This window comes from Sus scrofa, chromosome 3 (genome assembly GCF_000003025.6).
Source record: "Sus scrofa isolate TJ Tabasco breed Duroc chromosome 3, Sscrofa11.1, whole genome shotgun sequence".
NCBI classification, from domain to species: domain Eukaryota; kingdom Metazoa; phylum Chordata; class Mammalia; order Artiodactyla; family Suidae; genus Sus; species Sus scrofa.
In genome coordinates this window covers 42,651,874-42,678,610 of record NC_010445.4, presented here as the reverse complement: position 1 = coordinate 42,678,610, position 26,737 = coordinate 42,651,874, and the positions used below count along the sequence as shown (strand labels likewise).

General features: G+C 55.7%; 1 protein-coding gene across 2 annotated transcripts; it reads left to right on the top strand.

Moving 5' to 3' along the window:
- NINJ1 (ninjurin 1) lies at positions 5,781–24,075 on the top strand. Of its 2 annotated transcripts, none has more exons than XM_021088145.1 (4): positions 5,781–5,943; positions 15,496–15,721; positions 16,696–16,858; positions 21,494–24,075. In XM_021088145.1, the coding sequence occupies exons 1-3, from the start codon at positions 5,869–5,871 to the stop codon at positions 16,848–16,850; spliced, it is 456 nt and encodes a 151-aa protein (XP_020943804.1). In that variant the 5' UTR covers positions 5,781–5,868; the 3' UTR covers positions 16,851–16,858; positions 21,494–24,075. The 2 variants fall into 2 exon arrangements, with proteins under 2 accessions (XP_020943804.1, XP_020943803.1); XM_021088144.1 differs by lacking the exon at positions 21,494–24,075 and adding an exon at positions 18,203–18,759 and having other exon boundaries at positions 5,782–5,943.

The window sequence follows — 26,737 nt, the reverse complement described above, 5'->3', positions numbered from 1 at the left end:
CCACGCCAGATTCGAGCCACATCTGTGACCTACACCACAGCTCACGGCAAAGATGGATCCTTAACCCACTGAGCGAGGCCAGGGATCGAAAACAACAACCTCACGGTTCCTAGTTGGATTCGTTTCTGATGCGCTATGATGGGAACTCCTGGGCTGAGGGCCTTCTAGGGTAGGCTGTGCCTTCCTTGTGGCCTCAGGCATGTCACATCTTGCTGGAGGACTGAAGGAGGTGGTACACACATCAGTCTGGATGCCCACCTCACGCTACCTAGTCTGCTACCTTACTTGACCCAAGCATGTCTGCGCAGCCTTGGCAAGTGCCTCCCCCCATCTTTAAAGTAGGTTGTTTGTTGTTTGTTGTTGTTGTTGTTTTTTTCCTTTTCAGGGCTGCACCTGTGGCATATGGACATTCTCAGGCTAGGGGTCAAATCAGAGCTACAGCTGCTGGCCTATGCCACAGCCACAGCAAAACAGGATCTGAGCCGAGTCTGCAACCTATATCACAGCTCATGGCAGCACTGGATCTTTAACCCACTGGGCAAGGCCAGGGATTGAACCTGCGTCCTCATGGATGGGAGTTTGATGTAGCACCTCCTCACAGTCCTGGCCTTCTTCCTCTGTCCTTCTGGAATGGGGTGGCAGCCCTGTACAGCCTACTGGCTCTGTGCAATGACCTGGTGGGAGCTGTGGTGCCTGGAAGTGCCTGACAGAAATGCAGAATCCTGGACCCACTCCACTGCCACGAGACAGTCCCTTCATGTAGGTGGCAGGCTGGCAAGCCACCAGCTCCTAGGGAGTGCCAGTGGCCCCAGGCTGACAGCCAGCCTGTCCTCCTCCTCCTGCTCTCCCTGGTGGTGGGCATGTGTGGGCTGACACGGGCCCTGGCAGAGGCAGGAGCTGCAGCTGCAAAGCCAGCCTCCTGGGGCAGGACTGAGTGCAGGACTTCCTCTCTCAGCCTAGGGCACCTCCAATGTGCTATACCACCTTTCCCACCCTGCTCCCTCCATCTGTTAAATGGCCACCCCTGCCTTGTGCCTCTCAGAGATGGGAAAGAGCCAGAGATTTGGCCACTTTCGAAGGCTCCCATGCATGAAATGTGCTCTATCTGAACACACATCTTCCCAAATTCCAGGCTCAGAGCCTTGGGCAATGCTCATTCCTGCTCCCAGGGCCATGTTGGGTGGAGTGGGACCCAGGTCCTTCTAGCCATGAGACCCCTGTGTCCCTCCTGATGAGGAGTAAACCTGCTTGGGTGTCTGGTCTCTGGCCCACTCAGGGCCTGAAGCCACTAACCCAAGAGCCACCCAACTCTGGGGTCTGCTGTGGGCTATGTAGCCCTTGGCTGTCAGGCGGCAGGATTTTCACACCAGCTACAGGTGGCAGTGTAAGGAGAAGGCGAAGGCCAAGTCACCATCAACCTCACTGCTGGGAGTGGTCTTGGCTTCATTTGGGCTGGGTCACTTCATCTTCTTGGTCCCCATTTTTTTGTTTTTCTTTTTGTCTTTTTGGGGCTGCACTTGTAGCATGTGGAGGTTTTCAGGCTAGAGGTCGAATCGGAGCTATAGCCGCTGGCCTACACCACAGTCACAGCAACTCGGGATCTGAGCTATGTCCGAAAACTACACCACGGCTCATGGCAATGCTGGATCCTTAATCCACTGGGTGAGGCCAGGGACTGAACCTGCATCCTCATGGATACTAATCAGATTCGTTTCAGCTGTGCCATGATAGGAACTCCTTGGTCTTCATTTTATAGACAGGAAATGCATCCCCCATCACACAGCTTGGAAGGGGCAGATGAACTCCATGCTGTGTGTGTGTGTGTGTGTGTGCGCGCGCGTGCGAGCGCACGTGCATGAGCAAGTGTGCCCTGGTTGCACATGTGGCCTCTCTACCAAGTCCCTGCATTTCTTTGCTGGAGCACAGCCCCTGGCTCCATCCCTTTCCAGCACATCAACTGTTCCGGGACATTTCCCAGGCGTCACTTCCCAGTGGTCACTAACTTATGGACACAAGCCTCAGGGTCGGCATCTGGGACTCTCATGCTGGTCACTCCAGGAGGTCCCCCCCTATTTTTCTTTTTACAGCTGCACCCACGGCATATGGAAGTTCCCAGTCTAGGAGTCAAATCAGAGCTACAGCTGCCGGCCTGCACCACAGCCACGACAATGCTGGATCCTTAACCCACTGAGTGAGGCAAGGGATTGAACCTGCATCCTCATGGATAACAGTCAGGTTCCTAACTCACTGAGCCACAGTGAGAAATTCCTTTCCAGGAGGATTTGAAATCACGTAGATATGGGGACACACAGTGTGTTCTGCCCCTTTTAGTCTGTCGGAGGATCAATCTGGCAAAAAGACACAACATAACCAAAAGAGGATGACACAGCAGACTGGGGAAGTCCCTTCCTGAGGACAGATGGGCCTGGAGGATGAGACCCTACCAAGGGCTGACCACGCCCCCAAAGCTCTACCCTAGAAGGTCAAGTGCCTGCCTGGGTCCCTGGTGGTCAGTACAGAGCATGGTTACCAAACCAGGTCTAAATGCTCACTTGTTCCATCACGATCCTTCCCACTCCCTCTTTGGACAGAGGGAGTTATGAATCTCAGCACAGAGTTGCCATGGTGCCCACACGAGAGATCCCTATGCTGCCCGCCAAAAGCCTCTTACCCAGCAGACAAGTGGAGATGGAGCCTGTCAAGCCCTGTTCTCCGCCCTCCCTCCGCTTGTCCCACCCCACCCCACCCTGGGGCTTCCCCTGCTCTGTCTTTTGCTGTCCTCTCTCTAGCCCCTCCAGAAGCCAGAGCTGCCCCTAGAGTGCTTTTGTTGAGTAATGCCAACTTAAAAAAAATCTGGATTTCCAGCTGCTCATGAAGAGTTAGGTGTGGATTGTATGAGAAAAACAGCAGCTGCTGCTGTAATAGCCATCATGCCCAGGCCTGCCAAGACCCCCAGGCACTGTGTGGTGGCCCTGTGAACTAGGAATGAGTCAGTAGCCACCTCTGTGAGCCTCAGTTTCCTCAGCTGCAAAGTGGGCTGAGAGCATCTTTTCCATTGGAATGGCTGTGTGTGAGCAGAAGTGACATCTTGTTGGGACATCCTTAATGGTGCTCTATGGTTGACAAGGCAGGCCCTGCCCACACCTGCACACAGTGGGGACCTGGTGGTCTGAGCTGTGGGCAGCACGACCTCAGGGCTATGGGCAGGACAAGCTCCCAGGGCAGCCCCCACAGACCCTAGACCCCAGGCCCACACCGATGGGCAGAGTGCTGAGGAATCAAGGCCAAACACCTCACTGAGCAGAAGAGGAACCCAGCCAGCTGTCATAGAGCAGGCACATGCCCAGCTGGCTTCAGTCAGGGGTGTGGGCAACCCATGGCCCCAGGCCTACCCCCCACCATGAGTGGGGTGGACATGCCAACAGGTCAGGAGGAGGGCCTGGAGCAGGGTTTAGCAGAAAGAGTCTTTTTTCTGATAAATCCCAAGGATGACTTACATTTTCCATGCCTTTGGTTTCACTTTCAAAACCCCCCCTATGGAGTTCCCACTGTGGCGCAAGAGGATGGGCAGTGCCTGGACGCAGGTTTGATCCCTGCTTGGCACAATGGCTTAAAGGATGTGGTGCTGCCACATCTCCATATGCTGTGGGGTGGCTGAAAAGGAAAGGAAGAAAGGAAGGAAGGAAGGAAGGAAAGAAAGAAAGAAAGAAAGAAAGAAAGAAAGAAAGAAAGAAAGAAAGAAAGAAAGAAAGAAAGAAAGAAAAAAGGAAGGAAGAAAGAAAAAAGGAAGGAAGAAAGCAAGAAACTCCACACTGGGTGGGGGGACAAGGAGGCCCCAGGGTGAGGCAGGCACTAGGTTCCAACGCCCATAGGTGCCTACCTGCTGGCAGGTACATCTGCCAGGAGAGCATCCGTCTACTGTCCACAGGACCACAGTCTCCCCAGGAGTCTCCTTTTGTCTTACAGCTTCCCAGGGCTGTAAGACAAAAGGTGATGCACCTGGTCCCATGCAGGGCTGCCCCATGCTATCTCCCATCTGCTCATAGCACTTAGGACAGGGCCTGGCATACAGCAGGTGCTCTGTGGTTACTGGATGAATGAATGAATGAATGAGCCTCCAGCTCCAGGCCAATGTCACTTACCACTTTCTGACCTTGAGCACTGCTGCTTACCCCCTGTGATCGTTGGTTTATAAGGAGGGGTTAAATTCATGCCCACATGGCCTTGGTCAAATGCCTGTGCTAAAAGCAGGACCTCCCCCTCACAGATGGGGAAGCTGACTCACAGGGAGGTCAAGCCACCTGCCTAAGGTCACACAGCTTCTAATGGCAGTTCAGGGTCATAGGGTCCTACAGCAGCCAGGAAACAGAGCTCTGACAGAGGCCACTGCACCTCCCCAAGGTGGCTGGAAGGATGGAGGGGGCTGGTTGCTCTCCCTTGAGAGGGGCTGGGGGCGGGTGCAACTAGGAAGAGTGAAAATCAGCCAGGCCTGAGGGCTGCGTCAGGGTCAGGACAGAACATGACGGAACACAGGGGCCTGGACGTACACATACCCTCCGAGGGAGATAACGCCTGTCCCCTCCCCACCAATCTGGCTTCTGGGAAAGGCCCGGGTCCTGGGGAACAAGGGCCGACTGAGCCAAGGGCTGGAGGAACCAACACGCTCTGGCTAGGTTGAGCGGTTGGCTCTGGCACAGGGTGCTGCCCCAAGCAAGGGGGCCCTGCCTCCCGCCTGAAGACACAGAGGCTGCTTCATGAGGCGCGGAGAGGGTACTGGCACAAAGTGGGCCCAACCTGCGGTGATCCTTCTCTGCCTTCCCCTTCCCTCTGCTCCTGTCAGAAGCCTTCACACACCCATTTCCTGGCCGAGAAAGCTCGCAGGCTCAGAGTGAGTTGGGCCCAGACAACTTATTGACCCAGGTTTCTTCTGCGGGGCGGGAGAGGTATTGGTGAGATCCTCACCGGGGCCCCCAGGGTGAGTCTCGCTGGGCAATAACACCCTACCTAACTGGCGCGCCAGGCAGTTAGTGAAGTAGCTGGGGAAAGGATTTTTCCCTCGCTTTAAGGATTAAAAGTGACAAGATCCTGCTGTGTAGCACTGGGAACTATGGTCACTTTGTTGTTGTTGTTGTTTGTCCTTTAAGGGCCACACCCACGGCATATGGATGTTCCCAGGCTAGGGGTCAAATCGGAGCTGTAGCTGCCGGCCTACACCACAGCCACAGCAACACGGGATCAGAGCCGCACCTGCGACCTACACCACAGCTCATGGCAATGCCTTAACCCTCTGAGCGAGGCCAGGGATCCAACCCTCAACTTCATGTTTCCTAGTCGGATTCGCTTCCGCTGCGACAGGAGGGCAATTCCTGCTGGTCACCTATGATGGTTCATGATAATGTCAGAAAAAAGAATGTATACATATATGGGTCACCATGCTGTGCAGTAGAAAATTGACAGAACACTGTAAACCAGCTACAATGTAAAAAAAGAAAAAAAAATCATTATATAAAAACAAAAAGTGACAAGAGCACGGAGGGACGTCCGTTGCCCACCAACAGGCGAAGTAGGGGGCTTCCGAGAGTAGAAACCCAGGCCGGGGTCTCCTGCTCCTGCGCTCCACGGTGAATGGAGGCCCGGAGCCAGGCTACTCTATCGCCGCACCATGGACTCACGCCTCGGTGTCCCGCTGGCCGGGTCTTCAGGCCCCGGCTGGGGGCGGAGTGTGAGCGAGGCTGCACCCGCGGGGCTGGCCGAGGAGGCGGTTCCGGGGCGGGCCGGGGGCGGGCCGGGGGCGGGCTCGCAGCAGAGGGTCCGCGGCTGCAGGAAGCCGCGCGAAGGCCCAGAGTGAGGCTACTCTATCGCCGCACCATGGACTCACGCCTCGAAGATTATGAGCTCAACGGCGACCTGCGTCCGGTCTCGCCCAGCTCCCCAGACGCCTCGGTAAGTACCCCTCACCCCGCGCCGCTTCGCGACCTCGGCCCGCGCCCTCCCACTCTGGGCCCCGCACCCGGGATTCCAGGCACCTAGGGGCGCCAACAGGCTGCTACGCGGCGGCTGCGCTAAGCGTGGCTGTGGCCGCCACGCCGGGTGAGTCCCGCCCCCTACCCACGCGATTGGGGCCCAGCGGTGGTCCTGGGAATCCTGCCGCCCCGGCATGTGAGCAGGGGCGCGGGCGGGTTGGGGGGCTGCGATTCGCAGCCGGGGGCGGGTAGCGCCCACTCTGAACTTCTTAGCCGAAAGGCCTGGGCACCACCTTCCACTGCCTTCCTGCCTTGGCCCCTGACTTCCCGGCTCCCACACTGCCTTCCAATTCTGCATCTCCCGTTCGCCGCGCGCCGGGACTGGGCGGAGAGGATCCCGGCTTCTGGGCCCCTGGCCATCAGTGGGCAGACAGTTACGTCACCCACGGTGTCCACGGTGACTGCACAATCCTGTGCGTGCCCTGATGGAGAACTTGTGGTCGCTGTGGTACCGTCTCCTCTCTCCACCCCCAGATCCTCAGGCTGCCCAGAGCCTGCCCTGCTGGCTGTGGACATGGGGCAGGCCCTGGCAGAGGTCCCATATTAGAGCTAATACTCTCCCGCCCTGGGGTCCTGTCTCACTGCTAGGGCAGCCCCGGAGTATCAGTTCCTGACCGGCTTTGCCTGGGACCAGTGCTTCCCGAAGGCCTCTGTGGCGCAGTTCTGCATACTGCCCTCCGGTAACTTGTTGACTTTGGACATTCTTTCAATTTCTGACCCCCTGGGGATGGGGGCAGGGATGGTGGCCTCTCAGCCAAGTAAGCCAGACTAAGGCAGACAGAGACTGGCACTGCCCAGGTGTAGGTGACCAGTCCTAGATGATGTTGCAGTCACAGGCCACATTTAGGGGGTGAGGGGAGAACCTGTGAGGCAAGGCCCTAGACTGCAGAGTGGGACTCCCCGATGCCCCTGGCCCCCCATCGGTAATCCTTTCCACTCTTCTCCATCCTTGGAGGAGCCTTTCCAGGGCCCCAGCTATCTTGCTAGCTCTTCAGTAACGTCTCACAGCCCCTGGGTTGTCCCTAGGTTGGAGATGAGGAAACTGGGGACTGAGAAGAGCCTCCCCCACCCCAACCTCTGTGGCCTGCCCTGGCTGGTGAGCACTTTGGAGCAGTGGGCTGTGTGCCCTTGGGGAGGCTGCTTCACCTCTCTGTTCTGTCTCCTACCCATGATCTGAAAAGGGAGAACAAATGACCCCTGCCTACATTTGGGGAAGTGGGAAGAGCACATCAGGTAACACATGGCTGGGATGCTGGTTTGAAAGGGAAGGATTCAGCTCACCTCCCAGCCTTTGGCTGCACTTTCACTCCAAGCCTCATCTGCTCATCTTGGCCTTGGCAAGCAGGATGGGTGTGCTCAGGAATCACTGCATTGGCTTTGGGACCAGCTGCAGGCAATGCCACCGTGTACTGCTCAGACTTGGTCTGAGAGCCGAGACCAGCTCAGATAGGGAAGCCAGAGCCAAAGTGACAGACTCCCAGGGGCTGGTCGTAATGGCAGGTGGGAGTGGGGTCAGGAAGGCTTACCCATCAGGAGAGACATTGGTGCTGAGCCCTGGAGGACTGGAATGGGGTGGAGGTATGGCCCCCATCCCATGATGTGTGGCAGGGAGTCCCAGGCAGGGGTGTCCCTGGGGGGCTGGACCACCAAGCACATGGGAGCTGGTGAAGAGGTAATATGGGAGGTCAGACCTTACGGGCTTCAGAGGCTTACATGAATGGGATACATTCTTCCAGGGGGTCTCTAATCACAGACAGGGAAGCTCTGGCGGCGGGGGGGGGGGGGGGTGTCAGTCCTAAAGGTCACTCTGCTCACCCTGCCTGGGGCCCAGGCCCACCCGACATTGCTTTCCATCCTCTGCCTTCCCCCCTCCTCTCCCTCCCCACCCTCAGGACCTGTCTCAGTGTGTTCTTGGGCACATCACTCTGTGCCTCAGTTTCTTATCTGTGAAATGGTGTGAGAGTGGTGCCTCCTGCAGAGGCTTGTGGTGAGTACTAAATGGGCTAATGTGGGTGAGGTGCTGGAGACCAGACACACAGTGTTCTTAACCTTCTCGCCTGCCACACGAGACCCTCTCCCAAAGATGATACTCTGCAAGCACCTTCCTCCAGGCAGAACCCCCTCCCCCGCCCTGTGAACTAGTGTGGCTTCCCCCTGCATGTTACCTGGCTTCTTAGAAGAAAGACTTGCTGGGAAATGGGGCAAACTCCAGGATCTTCAGACAGATCCCCACTTGAGCACAAGCCCCCAACAGCAGGGCATGTGGGCTGGGTCCCTGCTGTGTCCTCTGCATGCCTCTGGCCACAGGAGGACTGACAGGGAGGCCCAGGCCCCCATCAGTCTCGAGATGCCCTGCCTTGTGGCCTTGGGCAAGTGCAGACCCTCCCTGAACCTCAGTTTCCTCTTCTGTGAAGTGGGGCAGAATCACCCACCTCCCAGTGCAGCCGGGCACAAGGAAGAGTTGTAGGTGTAACCCGTGTGCAGATGAACCCTGTTGAGCCAGGGCAGTGGGGAGCTTGGCAAATGTCCCTTCCGCCTGCCCTGCGTCCCCATGGCCTCCTCACAAGGCCAGTCTGCTCAGGGGCCCTGCAGGAGTGAGTTGGAGTCTTCGCTAAGTCAACTCACCTTTGGCTAGCAGCAGAAGGACTAGTAAACATCACTTGTACTATGAAAATAAATATGACCTGTGACTGTGTCATGCTCAGGGTGTTTCAGCCTGGGGGGTAGCTGCCTAGTTTCCTGCAGCAAACTCAGCAAAAGCACCAGCTGAGAACACATCAGGGCAGGGCGGTGGTGAGACAAGGTGGGATGAGGCTCCTGGGGCCACATCTGGGCCTAGAAGCCAGTCCTGGGAGGGAGGGTTGCATGCATGGCCTCAGCTGCTGGAAGAAGTTTGCTCTATTCCTCATTTCTGCTCTCCCAGCAGATCCCGAGGCCACTGGGGTCTTGGCCACATTCTGAAAGGCAACCGCTGGCCAATGCTGAGCCCACAGGAAGTGGGACTGCCCAGCTCAGCCCAGTGGCTGCAGGGAACCCCACCCCCCAGAAGACTTCCTGCCAGGAACTTAGACATGGAGCGGGAGATTTCTAAGGGCTAGCCAAGTGTGGACATTGTGGGGACGGTGCAGGCTTGAGCCATTGTGGCCTGGGGCATGTGCCTTCATGGTGAGCCCAGGCGGTTGGCACAACAGCAGCTCATGTCCTGCACTGGTAGGTCAGACAAGGGACACCCCAAGCCACCACAGAACCTACTTGTTTCTCAGAGCTCAGGCCAGAGGCGAGGATACAAGATCCCCCACATCTACTGGTGCCCAATGAGCCAAAAGAGGGACCCTGTGCAGGAGTGGCTGTGGTGTCACAACCTCTGGAACTGGACCCCCAGTGCATCCCGGGTCCCACTCAGCTCATGCAGCCCTGTTTCTGGACCGAGTACTCTCTCTTGCTATGGATTTTTTAAATGGAATTAAGTACAAATTGGTGCAGTCCGTTGGGGAGGCACCCTTTCAAAGCAGTGAGCACTGAATGTCCAGTCCTGCCCCGCACCAGCCGCTGGGCCTCTGAGCCCTTCATTCACTCCCCTTCAGGTCCCTACCTGCCCATTTTATAGGTGGGGAAACTGAGGCACAGACCAGTCACTCTGCTGGTCTGTGGTATGGCAGGATATGGGGATGATAAAGGGGAGGTGCCCATGAAAGCTCTGCCCCCAGCTCCTCCCAGTGCCATTGATGAACCTCATAGATTTGTTGGGGGCCTTGGTTTCCCTCTGCTGATGTGAAATTGGGCTCTGGGAGGGCAGCAGGAATTCCCATGCAGGCTCCTTGTTCCATACTTGCACGTGGGGTTTGGAGTCAGTGGCAGAACTAGGGGCAGGCAGGATTGGAGGAACTCCAGAGCGAAAACCCCAAGGCCCTGCAGGGGTTCTGTAGGTTGCACCCTGCCTTCTTCTCCTAGGGGAGCAGGGGGTGTGCAGGCAGGAAACTGAGGATGTGCCAGACTTGCTGGGCCCAGCTGGAGACCACAAGCTGCCTGGATCTCCTCCCATCCAAGCCCGGCGGGGACTAGGTACTCTGGGTACCATGGACCTACTTCAAATTCTGCTTCTGTCCCAACTCCCCTCCATGTCCGAGCTGAGGTTGCCCAGCAGTGTGACCCTGGGCCAGGTGGCCTGGGTCCCCGCGAGCTGCCTGGAAATGGCTGGGATGAGGCCTTCTATCCCCAGAAAGTGGGCTCAAGGAGTCAGCCCTGTGGACACCCCTGCACAAAGCCAGCTCCCTCCCCATAGCCTCCTTCCTGGCTTGTAGGAGAAAAAAATCTGGCACCCTCGAGCCCACCCCATTCCCATAATACCATTGAGGTTTTCTGGAAGTTCTCCTGGTCCCAGGGACATAGTAAACAAGGTGTTTGTTCCCTGCACTGCCCCAGTCATGGGGCCAGGTCCCGGTGGGAGGGTCCCAGGAGGGTCTCCTGGCCGCTGGGAGATCAGGTAGCCTGTCCAGGCCCAGAGGGGCCCCACTGTGACCCGGATGGACTTCTCCAGTCAGCAGCCTCCGTGGGACTCACCTGTGCTATGGTCACCTCTGGGGCCCGAAGTTGCTCCCATAGCTCAGAGACCCTCTGCAGAATGTCTGGGGCACTGAGGTCAGGAATGGGAGAAGCGGATCATCCCTGCAGCCCCCTCCTCACCCAAGGCCCTTCCCCACAAAACCTCCTGGGCCCCTTCCTTAGAGTGAACATGAGGCTGTGCCATGTCCTGGGCAGCCCTGGCTTTGAGGTGGACAGGCTGCATTCAAATTCTCACCTGCCCCTCCCTCATGCTGCTCCCCTGAGTCTTAGTCTCCCACTCTATAGAATGGGAGAACAATGCTCTTTCTCACCATTAGTGGGGGTACTTTGTGGGTGGTAGAGCTGCCCAGACTGTGGCCTGAGGCTCACACTGAGGGAAACTGTGGTCCAGTGAAAGGGAGTGTGTTATCAAGATCATATTGCCAGGCTGTGATGAGTTGGGGTTCAACAAGAACCATGCCCCAACCAGCCCCATTGTGTGCAGAGTGGCTAGTGCTTCTTATCGCTGCACAGGTTGAACGGGAAGCAGATAGCTGTGTGAGCAGGAAGCACCTTGAACCAGGAGGGACACATAGGCTGGGGCCCTTGCTTGCTCCCATGGCCCTGAGACAGTGGCTTGATCCTCTCAGAACCTCCGGGCATGCTTGCTCTGTGGCCCTGTTGCACACATGGGAGACTGAGCCCCAGAGGGGGCTGGCTGTCTTGAGGATATGCAGCTAGAGCCAAGGGCCTGGGACCTCTGAGCACTCAGCCCCACAGCATGGCCTCCTCTGCAAGACCCGAGGGGACTGTGGTATCAGCTGGAAGGGCTTTTGAGCCCCGGGACCTGGGTTCAAGTCCCATTACAACCCTTTCTTGCTGTTGGCTTTGAACAAGGTCTCTCCCTACACAGCCTCAGTCTATCAGCGATAAGTGGGTGTGAGGATGTGGGTACTTTTTGGAGGAAGGTACTCAGCTTAAGGGAGAATAAGATGATGGGCTGGGCCCTGGGCACCCAAGATGGGGGACAGCAGAGCACAGGCTCCCTGTGCTGGGGACAGTGCTGCTGATGGTGTGTCATGTATTTGAATGTGTATGTGGCTGTCTGGGCATAAAATACCTCAAGAAAGCTCAGAATAGGAGTTCCCATCGTGGCTCATCAGAAACAAATCCGACTAGGAACCATGAGGACACGCCTTCGATCCCTGGCTTCGCTCAGTGGATTAAGGATCCGGCATTGCCGTGAGCTGTGGTGTAGGTTGCAGATGTGGCTGGGATCCTGTGTTGGTGTGGCTGTGGTATAGGCCAGTGGCTACATCTCCAATTCGACCCCTAGCCTGGGAACCTCCATATACCATGGGAGCGGCCATTAAAGAAAAAAAAAAAAAGGAATTCTCCCTGCTGACCAGAAACCTTCACCTAGCCTAGGTGTGTACTTATGTGTGTGTGTGTATATTTGCTAATGCATAAATATGTATGGATATGTATTTTATACATGTGTGTACATGTGTATATCTGTGTCTGCATGTGTGCTCATAAGTGTGCATGTGTGTATGTGTGTAATGTGTATTAGGTATCTGAGTATGTGGTGTGTATATGCATGTGTTTATGCTAATGTATATATCTGTATATGGTTCCCCTTCCCCCAGGTGCAAGGTCTGCACCTGGCTTTTTCTCCAGGATTGGGGACTCGGAAGAAAATGGTGGGGGGCCTTGAAGGAAGACATTTTGGCCCTTCTGGTATATGAACCTTAGGGACACATGGCCAGTGGGCCAGTGCCTCCAGGATGCCCGCACCCAGAGGGGTACGAGGTGATGGAACACAATAAACTGGCCACTTTGCAAAAACAGAGCTGGGAGCAGCCTGGGCGCTTTTTTTTTTTTTTTTTTTTGGCTTCTTAGGACCGCATCCATATGGAAGTTTGCAGGCTAGAGGTCAAATTGGAGCTGCAACTGCCGACCTATGCCACAGCAACAGCAGCTTGGGATCTGAGCTGCATCTGTGGCCTACACCACAGCTCACGGCTATGCTGGATCCTTAACCCACTGAGCGGGGCCAGGGGTTGAACTCGAATCCTCATGGATGCTCGTCTGATTCAGAACCCACTGAGACACAGTGGGAACTCCTCCTGGGTACTTTTGAGAGGGGGCACAGAGCTTGGGGCGAGTGCTGAGCCCTGGCCGTTCAGGGTCTGGGGGAGGTCCAGCCAGCCATGAGTGCAGCTACAAGCCTGGCATGGAGAGGCAGAGAGGAGACCCCACCCAGAGAAAGAAAGAGGAGCCAGCGTGCTGTACACTGAATTTCCCAGAGAGCGGGGCCAGGGCCCTGGGTCTGATGGATGAGGCTTTCCCTGGGGCTCTTGGGTCTAGAAGTTTCAACCAAGTGGATTTGCTACTTAAGAACAATGGCCACTGAGGGAAAGCAGGGCAGATAGCAGAGCTGCTTTCGTTCACATGCTCCCTTCTGAGCATGTTATCTTAGATTAAACGGAAATGGAACAAGAGAAAATGTAAAAACGAAGACCCTTGCCTTCTGTAGTTCTCTGATTTCTGTGGTGAAGTGTCTCCTGCAGAAAGTAGCGACTCGCCCTCCCCAGAACCCCTACCTCCCATCCCTGCATCTTTCATGAGTCTGGAAATAAGATCTCCTTAAGTGGCCCCAGGAGGCCTGGTGTCTCAGGGAGGGCTGTGGATGAGTGGCCAGGGCAGAGGGATACAGGTTTGCCCTAGAAGGTTGAGGAGGCACCCAGCCAGGGGGGGAGCTTGAGGAGCAGGGGACGGGCTGACTGGAGAGACATGGCCTAGAAGCTTAAAGCTGCCTTCAAGTGAAACAGCCACCCAGAGAGGCACACTCCGGGCCCAGGTGGGGTCTTCGTGGCCTGGATTCCAGCCTTGGGGCAGGCAGGAAAAGGTCTGCCCACCCTACCCCAGTCTGCCCAGTCTTCCCCTGTGCCGGGGAAGTCAGCTCTGGGTGGGGTCTCGGGCCGCGGAGAGTACTTGAGAGTGACAGGGACCCTGCCCTTGAGACCTGGAGATGTTCACAGGCAGAAGTGAGGGAGAAGGTATCCAGACTTGTGTTCCTGTTTTATCAGCCTGAGTGTGAAGGCGCAATGAGTCCTAGAGATCTGCCGTGCCACGTGTTGTGACCAGCATGGCTTTGTGAGGGTGACCTCGTGGGTTCTTATCACAGATGCTAATATCTAGGCCACAGGAGGAGACTCTGGAGGGGATTGGATGTGCGATGGCCTGGATGCAGTCATGGTGTCCTGGTGCACACTTAGCTCCAAACTCTTCAAGTTGTTCACACTTTATTACGTATAGTTTTTTTGGGCATTAATCACATCTCAGTAAACTGGTTTAAAAATCTTATTTTATTTTGTCTTTTTGACTTTTCTAGGGCAGCTCCTGCAGCATATGGAGATTCCCAGGCTAGGGGTCTAATCAGAGCTATAACCGCCAGCCTGCACCAGAGCCACAGCAATGCGGGATCCGAGCCGAGTCTGCAAACTACACCACAGCTCACAGCAACACCGGATCCTTAACCCACTGAGCAAGGCGCAACCTCATGGTTCCTAGTCGGATTCGTTAACCACTGAGCCACGACGGGAACTCCAGGTTTAAAAATTTTAATAAAAATTGGGAGTTCCCGTCGTGGCGCAGTGGTTAACGAATCCGACTAGGAACCATGAGGTTGCGGGTTCGGTCCCTGCCCTTGCTCAGTGGGTTAACGATCCGGCGTTGCCGTGAGCTGTGGTGTAGGTTGCAGACGCGGCTCGGATCCTGCATTGCTGTGGCTCTGGCGTAGGCCGGTGGCTACAGCTCCGATTCAACCCCTTGCCTGGGAACCTCCATATGCCGCGGGAGCGGCCTAAGAAATAGCAACAACAACAACAAAAGACAAAAAAAAAAAAACTAAGGAAGTAGTTCCTGTCGTGGCTCAGCAGTAATGAACCCAACTAGTATCGGTGAGGACGCTGGTTCAATCCCTGGCCTCACTCAGTGGGTTAAGGATCCAGCATTGCTGTGAGCTTTGGTGTAGGTCACAGATGCAGCTTGGGTCCCACGTTGCTGTGGCTGTGGCGAAGGCCAGCAGATGCAGCTCTGATTCGACCCATAGCCTGGGAACTTCCATGTGCGTGGGTGCAGCCCTAAAAAGAAAAAAAATTAAGGAAGAAGCTAAGGAGTTCCCACAGTGATGAAATGGGATCAGTGGAATCTCTGCAGGAACGCAAGTTTGATCCCCAGCCTGCCACCATGGGTTAAAGGATGTGGCATATAGGTCGCAGTTGTGGCTTGGGTCTGATCTCTGGCTCAAGAACTCCATATGCTGCAGGGTGGCCAAAAAATGAAAACAAAAATGCAACAAAATGAAAGGGAGACACAGGGTAGGATGCAGTGTAGGGTGCCGAGGCATCTATTGCATGCCTGATGTGCCTGCACAGCTGGGAGGTGGCCTGGGTGGATCAGCAGTCCTAGGAGGGTTTGTTTTGTGTCTGAGTGATTGTGCAGGAATCTGGGATCCAGCTGCTGGTGTGTCACTTCCTGCCCTGGCACCAGTCACCTCCTGGAGGCCAGAGCAGCCAGGGCACCTTGGCAGGGGTGCCAGCCAGCCGCACCCATGTCACATTTTCCAGTCTAAAACCAGAGTGTATACTGAGGTTGTGTTTGTTTCCTTTCTCTTCCAGGACTGGATTCCTAGGGTGGGTCTTACAGGGGCTGCACTGCCTTCCCTGGCTGCTCGTTCTCTCACTAAGCACCTCCCTTTTGAGCCCTCATCTGGGCCCTCATCTGCTGACCCCATGAACCCCACATCCCTGCCAGTACCTGGGAAGGAGACTAAGCTCAAAGGATGGGGGGTGGGATACTAGGGTGGGCCCAGGCATGCAGCCCCCCGCTGCAGAGCCCAAGTTGACCACCCCCTTCCCTACAGCCACCCCGCTGGGGCAGGAACCGCCCCATCAACATGAACCATTATGCCAATAAGAAGAGCGCGGCTGAGAGCATGCTGGACATCGCACTGCTGATGGCCAATGCCTCCCAGCTGAAGGCTGTCATCGAGCAGGGCCCCAGCTTCGCCTTCTTCATCCCCCTGGTGGTCCTCATCTCCATCTCGCTCGTGCTGCAGGTTGGCGTGGGCGTGCTGCTCATCTTCCTTGGTATGTGCCTGGGCAGGAGGCCCAGCGGTGGGAGGGCCTGGGACACCCCTGCCCCACCGTCAGCTGATTTTCCCTGCGCAACCCCTGGGGTGGGTCACTTTCCTGATGGTAATGCCCTGAGTGGGTCTTCAGGCCCTTGTCGAGCTACATGGGAGCCCCACCTATCATCATTAGGCCACATGGTCCAAAATTTAGCTCCAGCAGAGTTCCCTTGTGGTGCAGCAGGTTAAGGATCTGGCTTTTTCACTGTAGCAGTTTGGTTCACTGCTGTGGTGCAGGTTCAATCCCTGGCCCAGGAACTTTCACATACTGGGCACACCGCCAGAAAAACCACCCAATCCAAACCAAAATGCAGTTCCCACTGTGGTACCCAGAGAGCACCCCACCCCATGTCTAGCCTTCCACTCACCTGGGCTGAGGATGAAGGAAAATGTCATAATCATACTAAGAGTTGACACACATTGGGCACCTACTGTATACCCTCTAGTCCTTACCATGGTCTGTAGGGACTAGATGGTAGTCCTGCCCCCCAGGTGAGGGGCAAGACCAGGAGCAGCAAGAACTTTGGACTCAGGTCCACCTCTGCCTGGCTGTGTAACATCAGGCAGGTCACATGACCTCTTGGGCCTCTGTTTCCTTACCTGTAAAGTTGGCATAAGGATGGCCTGGGGTAGGCGTGAGGATGGCAGGATTACCACGCACTGGTGCTCAGAAAGGTGCTTTCCTGTGCATGTTCAGCACATTGTGCCTGGGCCTCCACGCTTTCCATGTCATGACCAGGCGCCGGGATCCTCTGAGCTTCTGCTCATGGAGCAAGCGGGGGCTGCAGCGCTCAGGCCACAGACGGTGGACAGCTCAGGCCGGGGTCCCTTGTCCATGGTGTATTAAAGCAGACAGGTCTCCCTCTGGGGGACAGAAGAGGGCCCTGCAGTGTCGCACATCCCTGGGCAGTGTCTGCTCCCTCTCACCCACAGTCAGGTACGACCTCAACAACCCTGCCAAGCATGCCAAGCTGGACTTCCTCAACAATCTGGCCACCGGCCTGGTTTTCATCATCGTCGTGGTCAACATCTTCATCACTGCCTTCGGCGTCCAGAAGCCCATGATGGATGTGGCGCCCCGGCAGTAGGAGCTCAGGTGAGCCAGGTGGCTCCACCACCAGCCCACCCGCTTACCCCACTGGGCTGCTGACCCATTGTCGGGCTTGAGGCCTTTGGTGCAGAGCCCTGTGGCTGTGCCTGGCCTCTCCCAGGCCTTGCGGGGTGGGTACCCCTGGCCGTGGGCACCCCCACACCCCACTCAGCTCTCAGTCCTTGCTCAGAGACATAGTGCCTGCCAGAGCCTTCCCTATGTGGGAGCAGGAGCTGCAAAGAGGCCTAGTGAACCTTGTAACACACTCAACAAGCCCCTAATGGGAGTCCCCGTTGTGGCTCAGCAGTAACGAGCCCAAGTAGTATCCATGAGGATGCTGGTTTGATCCCTGGCCTCGCTCAGTGGGTTAAGGATCCGGCATTGCCATGAGCTATGGTGTAGATCACAGACGTGGCTCAGATCTGGCGTTGCTGTGGCTGTGGTATAGGCTGGCATTTGCAGCTCCGATTTGACCCCTAGCCTAGAAACTTCTGTATGCTGCAGGTGTGGCCTAAAAAAAAAACCCAAAAAACCCAAACAAACCAAAAGACAAAAGAGCCTGTAGGGCTCAGACAGGCAACCCTGCTTGTCATGAGGGCAGATTCGGAGGGTCAGCGGGTCTGTCATGTGTTCAGCATCTGGAGCCCTCACCAGGGCTGCACCTCCCTGGTCCACATGGCCTTGGGCCCAGAGGTCCTCAGCCTGCCTCATAGGAGAGGCGGGTGCCACAAACAACGGTCCATCCGCTAGCACAGCAGAGTAGGTAGGAGGCTTTCCCTGTTCAACAAGCACTTACATGTCAGGGGCCTAGGAGAAGACCTTCCGGATTGACCGGTGGACAATGAGGCAGGGTGCTGGGAGCAGGGCCTTTGTGTGGCCCCGTGGGGAGCATCCATACCATTGCTATTGGCCCCACCTGCCGTCCCAGTCACTGCCTAGCTGCTGGCCCCAGTTTCCTAAGTCTGTCCCACATGGAACCTTCTGCATGCCAGCCTGCTCCCTCACTCATGGCCCAGTGACTCGGCCATTTATTAATCACCCGCTGTGTGTCCCAAACACAGTCCCGACTCTCCCACATATCAGCTGGGTGGGGAGATCTGATGGGCCCCCTGACACACGTCCACCCACGGCCTGTGCTTTTAGAGGCCCCCTGTCACAGTGTGCTAGGGCCAGGCCTCCAAATCCTGACGGTCTCCCAGGTCAGAGGTGGGCTGTCTGAATCTGGAGTCGGAGTGGCTCCAATGCTTGTGGGCCAGTTGCCAGACAGAACATGGAGGGCAGGGTCACCAGGACAGGACTAGAGGCCCCTCTGGCCTTGGCACCCTCAGGCCTCCTCTCCCTTCTTTGCAGATGCCCCTGGATTGTGCCTTGCCCTCGAGGCCAACCTGCTATGTGCGGCATTCCCCCAACCGCCAGAGCCCAGGCTGGCCCCACTGGACTGCATCTGTTCAAGCCACATGCAGTCAGGCCACTCTGGCCAGCACAGGGCCTGCTCTGTCCTTGGCTGACTGTCCTCCTGGAATGTGAGGTGGCAAGGCCCAGAAGACAGAACTGGACAGCCCCCAGGCAAGGGGCTGCTGTGGACATGTGGCAAGCCCAAGGATGGGAGTCAGGGAGCTGGGGCCATCGCAGGACACTTCTGGAGGGATGAGGAGATGCCTGCCTTCTGCCAGCGCAGCAGCATCCTGGCCTTCTATGCTGCCCACCCTGAGTGACCCGTGACCTCTGCACTTCCTGACCCAGGACAGTAGATCATCAGTGACGCTGTGGGCCCCCCACCATGGCCACTGACTCAGGCCTCATGCTTTCTACCAGCAGTAACTAGGCAGGGTCCTAGTCTCTCTTTGGGGGTCTGAGCCCCTACTTTTCTAAGTACAAAGGACCAATAAAGCTGATGCTTCTTGTCATGTGGCTCCCAGCTCCATCCTCCTCCCCCAGGCCTGCACTCTGCACCGTGCCCCTCAGAGCCCCAGCTATGTGGGCCTCCTTTCTCCCTCCTGCCACACATGTGACTTTTGGAGGGAGCAGCTTCTGTTGGTATTTCCAGACATCATCTCCATGTATCCTCAGGGCCCTCAGCCTGGTGACCCCTGATCAGCCCCTCATGGAAAGTTCCAGCACTCTCAGGTTTCCTGTAGTTTGCATGCCCACACATCTCCCCTCTGTACCTGTAGTCCTGGCCCACCTTGCCATGGTTCTGGGCGCTGCTTGTCAGTCAGGCCAAGGAGGGTGGGGCCAGGGCCAAGCAAGCCTCAACCCTGGAGAGACACAACAAGGGCCAGGCACTGCCCCTAGGGGGCCACAGGGCCACATCTTGCAAGGCTGGGACCCCCAGCTCCCTCAGTCCACCCTGTGGCTTCTAGGGCCTGAGCCCTCTCTCTCTGTCCCTTGTGACTCTGACCTGTGCTGGCCCACTCCCTCAGCTCCTTGAGGCAGCAATGCTCTTATGTGGTCCTCTCCAGGTGAGGTGCCTGGGAACCCCCTCCTTCACGCAGCTGGGGAGGTGGGGATGCATCCCCCAGGAGCTCCAAGGCTCCTCCCCATCATTTCTCTTGTCCTTCCCTTTCTGAGCCTGGGGCAGCTCCAACACCCTGTTCCCTCAAGACATTCAGGTGACCCCACAGACCCGTCTGTGGGGCTGAAAGGTTGGCTCTGCATGTACAGTGATCGATAAACAGGAATGCTTATGGGTTAAGATGATCTAATTCTAGGCTTTGCTTTAAAACAAACACTCCTGGAGGTCTCATTGTGGCTCAGTGGTTAATGAATCCGACTAGGAACCATGAGGTTGTGGGTTCGGTCCCTGCCCTTGCTCAGTGGGTTAACGATCCGCATTGCCATGAGCTGTGGTGTAGGTTGCAGACGCAGCTTGGATCCTGCGTTGCTGTGGCTTTGGTGTAGGCCGGTGGCTACGGCTCTGATTCAACCCCTAGCCTGGGAACCTCAATACACCGCGGGAGTGGCCCAAGAAATGGCAAAAAGACAAAAATAAATAAATAAAATAAACACTCCTGGAGATTCTGTCGTGGCTCAGTGGAAACAAATCTGATTAGTATCCATAGGGATGTAGATTCAATTCCTGGCCTCACTCAGTGGGTTAAGGATCTGGTGTTGCATGAGCTGCGGTGCAGGTCGCAAATTTGGCTTGGATCTGGCGTTGCTGTGGCTGTGGCCTAGTTCAACGGCTACACTCTGATTCGACCCCTAACCTAGGAATCTCCATATGCTGTGGGTGTGGCCCTAAAAAGACAAAAATAAACAAACACTCCAGGGAGTTCCCACTGTGGCACAACAGGATCAGCAGTGTCTTGGGAGTGCTGGGTTTCGGGTTTGATCCCCTGCCCAGCACAGCGACTTAAGGATCTGGTGTTGCCACAGCTGCAACTTAGGTGGCAATTGTGGCTTGGATCTGATCCTGGCCAGGAACTCCATATGCCGTGGCCAGAAAAAATAAATAAATAAATAAATAAACACTCCTAGAGTTCTCTTGTGGCACAGTAGGTTAAGGATCCAGCATTGCCATTGCAGTAGCTTGTGTCGCCGCCCTGGTAAGAGTTCGATCCCTGGCCTGGGAATTTCTACATGCTGTGTGCAGGTGTAGCCAAAAATTAAAAATAATAAACATTCCAAGAAAAAGCTGAAACAGGATTGAAAGTGCTGGTGATGCAGAGCTGGAGACATGCGCCAGCTCTCTGCTCTTCTGAGAATCTAAATGTCCTGTAAAGGATGTTTTTAAAGATGATCCACACAGGGGACAAGACCCATGAAGAGGCAAGACCAGCAGGTGGGCAGTGGATAGACACGTGTTCTGCTGTGTCCAGAGCTGCAGGGCAACGGGGAATCCTGGAAGAAGGACAGCGGGGCATAACAAAACACACAAGACTCTTTTACATCTAGAAAGTGGGGGACCAGGAGGCACTCTGCTCCGAGGAACAAAGGCCCTGGGCTTTAAACCACAGGACTTTTATTAAGGAAGTTGCCATTGCTGTATGCAGATTAGTGGGCAGGAGCAGGCATAGGCAATGACAAACAACCTCTTAGTGAATAATAAAGGAAGCTATTAGCACTGGTACATACCTCTAGGGCATAAGGCAGTTGCTTATAGAATAGCATAGTTTATGCATAATGTCTTTGAAGGAGACCCTCTACTTTAGAACACTGTGTCAGCAGATATTTGCCTTCTGCAGAGTTCAGCTGTTTAGTGTTTCCAACACTGTTCCCAGAGGAGACAGTGAGCACAGGGCCACCCTGGCCAGAATGGGGCAGGCACAGAGCTGTGCAGGTGGCCAGGCCCTGGGAGCAAGTGGTACAGAAGACCACTTGGCCTGGTCACTGTGAGCACGAGCACATCTTACCTTCATGCTTGCATTTTTTTTTTCTTTTTTTATGCCACAGGTGCAGCATATAGAAGTTCCCCGGCTTGGGGTCAAATTGGAACTACAGCTGCTGGCCTACGCCACAGCCACATTAACCCAGGATCTGAGCTGCATCTGTGACTTACACCACAGCTCACAGCATTGTTGGATCCTTCTTTAACCCACTGAGCGGGACCAGGGATTGAATGTGCATCCTCATGGATATTAGGCGGGTTCTTAACCCTCTGAGCCACAACAGGAACTCACACTGTCTTGTTTTTGCCAGGAAGAAGCAGAGGTCAGGGTCCTGGCTTTGACCTGCCTGCCCTCCCTCCCCCACCAACTGCCCTCATGGTGTGTCCAGGATGGTGGCTGGGCCCACGCCCCCAGGTCCAGCCCTGCCCAGGCCTGGCACAAGTGGATGCTGCCCAGCACTGCATCCCTGGGGTGTCTGGAATAGCCTGTGGCCTGCAGTGGGGGCTGGCTATAGCCACACCAGAGAGATGCCAGCCTGTGTGCACCGCAGATGTGGCTGACAGATCTAGTTCCTCCTTCGGCCAGAACAGGAAGCTCATCCAGACATCGAGGGAGAGGGTAAGTCCCAAATGACTGGACTGGATCCCATGTCACCAAGCCAGGCTGGCCTCCACAGATGTGAGGGGCAGTGGGGACAGGGCAGTGGGGACAGGGCATGACAGAGGGTGGGCCTGGGCATCCTGGCCCTCTATAGCCAGTGTCCCAGTTCCCTCCTCACAGGTAGACATGACAGCCCCCCACCTCCCCACCCACCAGCACTCAGGCTCATGTCTCAACAGTTCTGGCCCCCTGACCTCACTCAGATACATTCCTATCTCAGGACCTTGGCAATATGCTGCCACTCTCCAGGGTCAGCGCTCTGCCCTGAGGTCCTCCCCAGAGGCCCTCCTGACCACCTCTGCTGGTCACTGTCATGGTGGGGCCCTTTGGGTTTACTCTGCCTTTGGTGACATGGGCTAGCATCATGGTCCACAGTGTCCCCCTGGGGCCTGTATCTGAGCCCTTCCCATCCCTGCACTGCCTGGCCCAAGACTGGGGTTGGCTCCTGAGAAGGAGGGTCCTGCCCACTGTCTCCCAAGAAGGCTAAAGGGGCTCTTCCCAAGCTGGGGGAGGAGGTTGCCCCCCTATTCATGCCTGCACTTCTATCTGGTCTGATGTGGCTTTCCCATCGGAGGCTACCACCCACAGCCATGACCCCACCACTGGGTCTGGCATATAGTCAGTGCTTAGTAAACACCCACAGTAGACCCATTTGCTCCTCCACGAGTCCTGAGCCCTGCACATGTGGCATAGGGATGGACAGAAAACCGAGGCCCAGAGAGCTGGTCAGGGCCAAGCCAGGCCCCAAGCAGGTATGACAACCCTTGGCAAGTCCTCTGAGACCCTAACACACCCACTGTCTGCTGACGACCCCCTCTGTCCTGCTGGGCAGCTGCCCCACCTGGGGACTCCGCTCTGCCCTCCCTGGGATGGCAGAAACCCTGAGAGTTGGTGAGGGGCTCAAGGACTAAGAGGTAAGAAAATGTGCCAGATTGGGGGACTCCGCAGAGGGACACTCCCAGAGTGAAGTCTTCAGGGGAGGGGCTCTCAAGGCTGATGCTCCAGGACCCAGAGGGAGCCCTGTGGAGGGACGGCCTGTAGTGCATGAGCCCTGAGCCGTGTGAGCTACAACTTGAGAGTTGAGCTGGGACTTGAGACTTGGGCTGGGCCTTGAGGGTGCAGGGTGGTCAGTGTCAGGGAGGGGCAGTCATGCAGAGCTTGGAATCGAGGGTGGCTGAGTGAGATGGGAGGACTGTGTGCTTAACCTTCTTATCATCAAAGAGATGATGGCTGATGGATGGATGACACGATTCAAAGGTGATGGATGATAGATGATAGGTGGTAGATGGGTATATGATAGACAGACAGAAAGATGATAGACAGATGGGGGTAGGGATGCATGAGTCAACTCCAGGACACCCCGGCAGAGTCGCCAGATGAGGAACTAGCTCTGTGCCAGTGGAAGCCCAGACAGGACCCCTCTGTCTCTCCTGGGAACTTTTGATGGCGTCTCCTCATCTCTCAGGTGTCCTAAGTGGGTCCGAGGATACCTTCAACCTTGGTGTATTCTAGGTCTGGTTCATTCTGCAGGCTCTCCTGCCACCCGGCCCCCCATGTCCACTGTCTGCCCTTTAAGGCCCAGACCCACTTGACCTGAGTGGAGGAAGGACAGGGTGAGTGGGGGGCTCTGAGGAAAGCAGGCCGGGGTGGGAGGGGGGCCAGAGGACTGAGAAGGTGGGCTTTTGCTGCAGGATCGGATCCATCCTGCTTCCCACACCTGCCACACCCCCTACCCAACTCCTTCCTTTCTCTCCGGTGCCTTCTTGCCCATCTGCCTTTGACTGAATTGAAGTCCTCCTTTCTCAATGCATTACTTTTAAAAATCAGGGAGTTGTGGAGTTCCCATCGTGGCACAGTGGAAACAAATCCAACTAGAAACCATGAGGTTACGGATTCAATCCCTGGCCTGGCTCAGAGGGTTAAAGATCCGGCATTGCCATGAGCTATGATGTAGGTTACAGACATGGCTCGGATCCTGTGTTGCTGTGGCTGTGGTGTAGGCCAGCAGCTGCAGCTCTGATTCAACTCCTAGCCTGGGCACCTCCATATGCTGCATGTGTGGTCCTAAAAAGCAAAAAAAAAAAAAAAAACCAAAAAACAAACAAACAAACAAAAAACCAGGGAGTTGATGGAGTTCCCTGGTGGTGCACCATGTTAAGGATCCAGTGTTGTCACTGCTGTGGCACAGGTTTGGTCCCTGGCCCAGGGAACTTCTGCATGCTGTGGATGCAGCCAAAAAAAAAAAAAAAAAGACTAGAATTTTTTATTTATTTTTGGGGGCTGCACCTGCGGCATATGGAAGTTCCCAGGCTAGGGGTCGAGTTGGAGCTTCATCTGCCAGCCTACACCACAGCCACAGCAACATCGGATCCAAGCCTCATCTACGAACTAGACCATGGCTCACGGCAACAATGGATCCTTAACCCACTGATCGAGGTCAGGGATCAAACCCAGGTCCTCATGCATACTAGTCGGGTTCATTGCTCCTGAGCCACGATGGGAGCTCTCTGAATTTTTTTTTTAAAACATATTTTGGAGTTTATAAAAAGCAAAAAAAAAAAAAAATTTTTTTTTTCTTCCCTTTCTCTCAAGAATTTATTTTGGGGGAAACTAAGCAAACTAAACTGCCAGATCTGTGTGTGGCAATTCTGCCTCCAGGTGGGATAAAATCAAAGTCCCCTCTATCCCCTGGTCAGCGATAAGGAAGGGCCCCTGCTCCTAAACCCTCACCTCATCTACAAGATTGGGGTCCCAGGGCCCATCCAGCAGGGACCTGACCCAGGGGTTGGTCAGGCCTGGGGTTTGTGAAGAGGTTTGGGTGGCACAGGGTGGGCAGTGTCCTCTTTGAGACTGTCCATGGATAGTTCCAGTGGGAACTAGAAATAACAACCCTAGGTTCCAGCAGGGTTACCACCGCGAGCCAGACCCCGTGCCTTCTCCCAGAGGGGAACCCTGCCTTGTGCAAAATGCAGTTGCATTTCCAGCTCCACAAACACCAACCTGTGAACTCCCCCAACCTGTAACCATGTCACTGCTGGTGAGAGCACCTAAGGCCCTCACTCTATCACGGGCCCACGACGATTCACACCTCCTTCTTCACAGACACACTTCTCCCGAACAGCCACCATCACCTCCCTCCCATCCTTCCCCCCGCCACCACACGTTGGAGCTCTTCCCCACGACAGGCAGCCTGGAGATGGGACCATCATCCCAGCACTGTCGGGGCCAGGATGAGGAATTACTCTTCTTACTGGAGTGCTGGGGAGGCCTTCCTGGTAGAAGCGGCATTTCATTAAAGAGCTGAAGATGGAGTAGATGGGGGGTGAGGTGGTTGGTGAAGTGTGTTCCAGCTGAGGGAACAGCATGTGCAAAGATGTAGAAGCGTGGATCATGAGGAATTCCCATCATGGCCCAGCGGAAACGAATCTGACTAGTATCCATGAGGATTCAGTTTTCATCCCTGGCCTTGTTCAGTGGGTTAAGGATCCAGTGTTGCCGTGAGCTGTGGTGTAGGCCAGCGGCTACAGCTCCAATTTGACCCCTAGCCTGGGAACCTCCATGAGCCTCAGGTGCAGCTCTCAAAAGACAAAAAAAAAAAGACAAAAAGAAAAAAAGCATGGATCATGAGCAGTATGGAGGTGAGGGCCTGAGTGCCCAGCGAGCCAGCTAGCAGGGGAGACTGTGGCCTCTGGGCCCTTCTTGCCCTGATGGACTTAACTCATTCTAGGTCATGGTTACTGATTGACCAGGGGGTTGGCAGGGTGGGGCCTCCTGCGGCGAGAATGCAGTGCCTAGGATGTGCCCAGCCAGCAGCAGACAGGGGCCTGGCTGGTGGTCTGGGCTATTGTAGAAGACTTCAGCTACAGGCATGGCATCCAGGCACAGTCAGGGAAGGGGCCATTAAGGCTGAGATCCAGGGAGGGGTCCAAGAACAGCCTGGGCTTGAGGGCTGCTCTGGACCCCCAAGGGCGAGGCTCCAGTGGGTCACGGATGGAACGCGAGAGTTGGCAGTCACAAGAAATGGCCCACCTCAGCCAAGGGAATCAGTGCCCATCACTGACTGTCCTTCACTCAGGAGATGGAACCCTGCCACAGGGCTGCACAGGTCTCAAGTGGGGGACAGAACCAGGGCCTCCCCACCATAGGTTTGCTGGGCCTGCCCTATGTCTGGGACATTCCCTCAAAGGTGTTGACTTTCAGACTGCTATAACAAAGGACCACAGACTGGGTGGCTTCTTAAAATTTATTTCAGGAGGTAGGATGGCTTAGCTCAAGGCACCGGCTTATCTGGCTCTGCCTGCACCCTTCACACAGTGGCCTCATTCACTTTCACCCAGGTAGCTCTGTCATCTGGAGTCAGTTGTCTATCACCTTTACCTGGGCATGTGTCACTTTTACCCAGATGTGGCTGTCAGAGAGCAGGACAAGCATCAAAAATACCCCAGGCAGGAGTTCCCGTCGTGGCTCGGTGGTTAATGAATCCGACTAGGAACCATGAGGTTGCAGGTTTGATCCCTGGCCTTGCTCAGTGCATTAAGGATCTGGCATTGCCATGAGCTGTGGTGTAAGTCACAAACGCAGCTCGGAGGAATCAGCGTTGCTGTGGCTGTGGTGTAGGCCAGTGGCTACAGCTCCGATTAGACCCCTAGCCTGGAAACCTCCATATGCCACAGGTGCGGCCCTAGAATCAGGGCCTTGCCTGTTCATGATGGGTGGAGGGGCCGCACTGTGGACAGGACATGCTGGGCTGGGCCTCAGAGGTCTGCTGACCTCGAGTGAGAATCCCTGCCACCTCCTGGGCTCAGAGTCCAGACCGAATGCAGAGACTAGTCCCCTGGTCTGGCTAGCCAGCCAGGAAGGTGGCCTCTGGTCAGTTTTTGCAGCAACGAGAACC

Coding starts and splice junctions, on each gene's coding strand:
- NINJ1 (XM_021088145.1), top strand. CDS start 5,869: ATGGACTCACGCCTCGAAGATTATGAGCTCAACGGCGACCTGCGTCCG. Junction 5,944..15,495: donor CCAGCTCCCCAGACGCCTCG/GTAAGTACCCCT, acceptor CCTTCCCTACAG/CCACCCCGCTGGGGCAGGAA. Junction 15,722..16,695: donor CGTGCTGCTCATCTTCCTTG/GTATGTGCCTGG, acceptor TCTCACCCACAG/TCAGGTACGACCTCAACAAC.